The following is a 5865-nucleotide window of genomic DNA, read 5'->3' on the forward strand; positions in this document are numbered from 1 at the left end:
AATATATACATAATATATTCAAAAAAAGAACTAAGATATATCCAAAAGATAAAACTCTGTTGTCTTGGGTGGCAGGATGATGGGTTGAATTTTTGTCTCCCACTCCAAGTGTCTACATGTGAGGTTTTCATAATTAAACAAAATGTATGGTTTCCCCTTCTGTTCCCCTCCACAAAAAGCCTATCACAAAAATCCAGGCAGAAGATGACTATGCAGGTCAGATCCATGACTAGTGCTCTGTTTACATAGTTCAACAGTGACATCCACAAAGTGTGTAATTAAATTTCAGTCCCTTTTTTTTAGGAGGGGTGAGGGAAGGAAGTAAAAAATTTGGAAAAGTGAACAGAGCTAGTTTTGCTCAACAGCTCTCTAAAGTATCTGTTGGACAAATGCTCATTAAAGTTGAAACCTGCCACCCTAAACATTAGTTGACATCTCAGGTAGCTTCTTTGGGGAGGAGGATCATTGAAATTTGGGTCACAGTGAATGGAGTTCCCATAAGTATGTATATCTAAGTCAATGGACAAGCTAATGGCCTATACGCTTGTTCCGTTGTCTTCACCTACTTCTGAGGTCCCCTTGGGATGTTGCCAGTCTTATTCCCATCTGTCCAGCTCCACTCCAACTCAGTCAATCAAGCAAGACTTCTCTCTTGCTTCCATGTTGGAAATACTCACACAGAGTCCTTCATGATGCATGAAAATCAAAGGAAGACCCTGCCAGTTTGATCTAGTTCTGTAGGCCACCTCTGACCTCATTTTTATCCTTCAATTCCTAACAGTTTGTCAACTTGCATACTTTCTGATCTGGAGGCTTAGGAATGGGGTAGTTTTGCAAACAGTCCTATATAGGCCTATGGCAGGAGTGAGAATAGGAACAGGGAATTGGGCAGCTGGAATGGCTTTTTCCTTTTGCTCTTCTTCAGAAGCAAGTCATTGTGGACCCCTGGATAGTTCTAGCACCTTCTTGAGGTTCCCATTTAGAGTGTCTGGAGAGCTATGTAACTATAACCTGTGCTGCTGGTTTGTGGGCCCCTCCGCTATTACTGGATCTTGTAATGGCACAGCCTCTACTTAAACAAATAACACATAATTAAATCTGGGTCTCCTTTTGGCCCATACCTGTAATTGCGGTCCTTTCCCACTGCTGGGCAGGGTGGAATACCCAGGTAGGTTGTTCAGCTATGTTCTGACCCAATCAGCAAGTATAACAGATAATACACTGAACTAATTCCAGGTGTCAGCTGTTTCCTCCTGGATGGTCACTGCTCTAGCCAGTAGGATTCTGATCTCTGGTCTTTTTCTGCCTTGGGTAAATATAAGAGGAGGCCCATGTATCACCACTGTGAACATTTCTCAACTTAGTGCAGTGTCGTGCTCTCAAACAGCTGTGACTTCCCAGAATAATATATATATGTTATATATGCATGTGTGATTACATATATGTATATATATACATATATACACATATGGAGAGAGAGAGAGAGCATGCACTAAGGATAGCACAGTTAGTAACTAGAGCTCCAGAGTCAGATCTGGTTCAAGTTCTAGCTATGTCCTTTAAGGCCATGCAACCTCAGGATTGTTCATTTTCCTGGTTTTCCATGTTCTTATCTACGACATAGGAAAAGTATCTCACAGAGTAGTCATCGTATGAAAGAAACGAGAGTTTCCATGTAAAGATCTGAAGATAGTGCATTTAATAAATCCTAACTATTAACATTATTGCATCTGCTTATATCTTAGTTTTATACGATATTGTGTCACTAACCACACGAAAAATACATGAAAGTGCTTTGAAAATGTTTAAGCATCATATAAATTAGCAAGGTCATTGGTAATAATCCATAAGCATGTCTCAACTTCTCCATCTCCTCAAAGATTGGGACTGTATCATGTGTCCCACAGCATATTGCACTACAATGGGTGAGCAGTAAGCCCTCAGTGAATGTTTCTTGTTTGACTGAAGCAACACAGCATAGCATGAGGAAGGCTAGATATCAGGAGATGAGGCTGGGGTAAAATTAGTTTAAGGCAGGAAAGTCAGTCTGCAGTCATAATTGATTCATTCAACACATTTTTGTTGAATACGTTCTACGGGCTAGATATTAAGTTCAGATAGTTTCATCCTAAAGAAGCTATACGAGTTTCCACACAGCCAAGCCCTAGGGCCAGTCTCCACAATCTCAGCCCCGCTCTTTAGAGTACAAAGGCTGCAGCTGACATGGTGTACAGAGCTGGACAAATGGCAAATGGCTTTGGGAAAAGCCCTGTTCTGCCTGGCTACAAGCAGCTCTGACTGAGGTTTGGGAGTGGACTGCTTCCAACAGAAATGACAGCAACTGCTGCTGTGGATTTGTTTTTATGTATACTGAATGTTCCACAGTCCCGTCACTAGCCTTTGGCCTCATCTCCCCATCCCATCCCCTACACAGCCTGCCCTGCCCCTACCCTTGGCCCAGCTGCCTGCTGGCTGGAGGTGGGGAATGGTATGTGTGGTCACCAGAGGGCCCTCAGAGTGGGCCTCGATGGCATGTGAATCCTGGCAGAGACTCAGATCCCTGAGAGGGAGAGAAGAAAGCACAAGCCAAGCCAAGGGAGGGAGGGGGTGGCAGGGACTAAGGTGACTGGGGAGAGGTGGGGGACTCCAGTGTACAAGTTCACAGTCTCTATGTTGGCTTCATCCATGCTTCAGGCTGTTTGTCTCATCCCTGGATTTGTTCCAGTTGCCTCAAGATGCTCTGGCGTATCAGGAAGGTGTAGAAGGATCCAGTCCGTGGGCATCATGTGTGCTGCCTGTCAGAAGCACTGGTCCAAGTCCAGGCCCCATTTCCATCCCCAGACTGTGAGACTCCTCCCCAGCTGTCCCAACGCAAGCAAGGCCTGCCTCAGGCACTGACCTACAACAGAAGAAGATGGCTCCATGTCTGAGCAGCCACCATCTTCCAGTTGAGCTGCTCACACCTTCTTTTCACACTGGGAGTAGACACAGTGTTGGGGAGCAACAGGAGGAAGAAGAAGGTGCCTGAAGAAGTGGGAAGAAAGGGACAGAACCCAGGGTGAGGCTCTCCACCACGGGGGCCTGGGGTCCCCGGTCAGGCATGGGCGCGGCTCCGGAGAGGGCTCCTGGTTACATGGCTTCTTTCTCCCTCTGGGAGCATCTGCTGAGCTTCATCTCGGTCAGCTGGATGTACCGAATCACATTGGTGTCTATGAGGAGAGAAACAGCACCAGAGGTCTGCACAGGATTCGGCAAAAGCTGGGTCTGCAGCTCAGGTGCAGGGTCTGCAGCTCAGGTGTAGGCCCAGCTCTGCCTCATGCATGCTCAGCCTGAGGCCCTTCTGTCTTACCATGGTGGTGGTGGTGGCTCAGAGGGGCGCCAGAGACTGGTCTCTTCCTTTACTCCATCCCCTTAGCAAATGTGGACAGGTCACCATGGCCCAGGGGACAGACAGGAAGGAGAGGAGAGAATTTCTCCCCCTATTTCTATTTCTATGCAACAGTAATCTTAGTGGGCGCCCTCAATCAGCCTAGCTAACTGAAGATTCAAATTGGAGATGGTCCTCAGACAAATGACCAACTTCTCTACGTTTCATGTCTTGGCTGAAAGAAATGATTTTTATTCTATTTATTTATTCATTCACTCATTTGTTTATTTCTCTTTGTGATGATGTTCAGGCATTCGATCTTGCTAGGCGGGCACTCTACCACTCAAGCCATGCACCCAGCCCCTTTTGCCCAGGTTATTTTTGAGATAGGCTGGTCTGGACCACAATTCTCCTATTTATACTTTCTACTATATCTGGAATGATAGGTATGCAACCACCACACCCAGCTTTTTCTGTTGAGATAGGGTCTTGTAAATTGTTTTTCGCCTAAGCTGGTCTGGAACTGTGCAGTCCTGTGTCAGCCTGTGTGTAACTAGGGGAAACAGGTGCATACCACTGTGTCTGGTTATTGCTGTTGCAATGGGGGGGCAGGACAGAGGGAGGGGGCAGGTTGCATGAAGTTTAGTCATAGGCTGTGCTCAAACCATGATCCTTCCAACCTCACTTCCTGAGTAGCTAGGATAATAGGTGTAAGCCACCAGTGCCGGGCCAAACTTCATTTCTGAGTATCAGTTTTGAACCAGGTTTGAGATGGGGACTCACTTTGTTGCCTAAGCTAGCCTTGAACTCCTATACTCAAGCGATCTTCCCACCCCAGCCTCGAGTAGCTGGGACTACAGGTATGTGAAACCATACCCGGCTGTGGTATTTTTAGCCTTCATGATCACATCTAATTCTCATTACAGTTGTGTGAAGTGTACATCCTCAGGATCACTGTGACAAAAGAGAAAGCTAGGACCTGGAGACATTAAATAAAATACCCAAGCAGATACATAGTAACTGGTGTGTCTGACTCCAAAGCCTTCTTTTCCAGTGGCCACATAAAATTGCAGTGAGGACCAGTGAGGTAAATCTAAAATTACTTAATATAATGATCAATAAATATTAGTTAAATGTCACTTGTTTTAACCTGAGGAGTTTAAAATGACTTTGCTTCATGGCCTTATTTTTGTCTTCAGAAATAGGGTCAGACAACGAACTCCACAGCCAGGGCATTCAGCAACCCCTCTCCCATTCCAGTCCTCAAATTAGTGAAGAAGGCAGGACATGGAACAGCTCCTGAGCTCTGCAGTCTGGAGCAGAAGACTTATATGGTTACCTGGGATGTTTGCTCCCAGCTGTAGAAATGAACATTGCCTCATGCTCAAAAGTCCATGCAAAAGAGCACTGACACACGTAGGTGCTCAAGAAAATTCTGTTGCATGACACCAGTTCACTCTTAGTCCTCAAGTTGCTTACAGTAAAGCTGTCAGAACACAATTTGTATATAGTAGATAAAAATAGTGTTTTAAAAAGACAAAAAGAACATACATTCAGACATTTGCAAGTGGAAGATGGACTGCAAAAAACCCCAAATAGACAAAAAAGCCCAAGCCCCAAAAAACAAAAACACCCCCCCCACAAATCAGCCACATGAAAAAAATAACAAGTCAAAGTATTACCTCTCCCTGTCCACTCTGCTTTATTCACTGTATAGCATTTACCATGACTAAATCATAGGTCAGCTATTTTCCCATTTGTACTATCCATCCTCCTCCAGTAAAATGTAAGTTCTTTAAACATATTAACCTCCCTCTCTCTCTCCATCTCTCTCTCTCTCTGTCTCTCTCTCTCACAATAGGAGGGACCTTACTATGTTGCCAAAGCTGGTCTCAAGTGGTCCTCCTGTCTCAGGTCCTGAGTGCTTGGACATTGTCTCTGGACCTCTAGGTACTCAGCACTTATAATAGTTCCTGGCCCATTGTACTCCCCGTGGAATGAGTGGAGGAATGACTGGGTGAGCTAATGGGCATGATCTAAAGGGATGGTGCAGAGAACTCAAGCTCTGAAGATGGTATCTGACTGGAGAAGTGAGAGCAAACTTTGGGAAAGGTGCAGAGCTTAACATCACCACTCTCAGTCTGTACTGTCTCCAAACAGATGTGAGCCTCCCATGGGTGGGTATGATGTCTTTTTATCCATATGTGTGCTGCTGTTCAGCAGACTATGGTTGATGATAAGAATGCAATATACATATATATATATATATATATATATATATACTGTTACATATAATATGTATTATATAATATAAATTATATAGTTATATATAATATGTATTTACTTATTGAAAGTAAAGGGGGCTGAACTTTAAGTTGGAAAGAGAAGATTCTGTGTACTTGAAGAGAAGAGACACACATAATTCCTGGAACCCAGACTCTTGTAAATGAATGGAATATATATATATATATATATATATATATATATATATATATATA

The 5865-nt window shown here is 44.1% G+C and overlaps 1 protein-coding gene across 1 annotated transcript in view; it reads right to left on the reverse strand.

Annotated features, from left to right (window-relative positions):
• Nucleotides 1-1688: 1688 nt before the first annotated feature.
• The window catches only part of Ttc9 (tetratricopeptide repeat domain 9), a 34041-nt gene continuing 29864 nt past the window's right edge, over nt 1689-5865 (reverse strand). The window contains exon 4 of the mRNA XM_013013599.1: nt 1689-3237. Within this exon, the coding sequence (XP_012869053.1) occupies nt 3130-3237 (108 nt within the window). The 3' untranslated portion in view covers nt 1689-3129. The remainder of the gene's footprint in view (nt 3238-5865) is intronic.

Source organism: Dipodomys ordii, unplaced genomic scaffold (genome assembly GCF_000151885.1).
Source record: "Dipodomys ordii isolate 6190 unplaced genomic scaffold, Dord_2.0 Scaffold2, whole genome shotgun sequence".
NCBI classification, from domain to species: Eukaryota; Metazoa; Chordata; class Mammalia; order Rodentia; family Heteromyidae; genus Dipodomys; species Dipodomys ordii.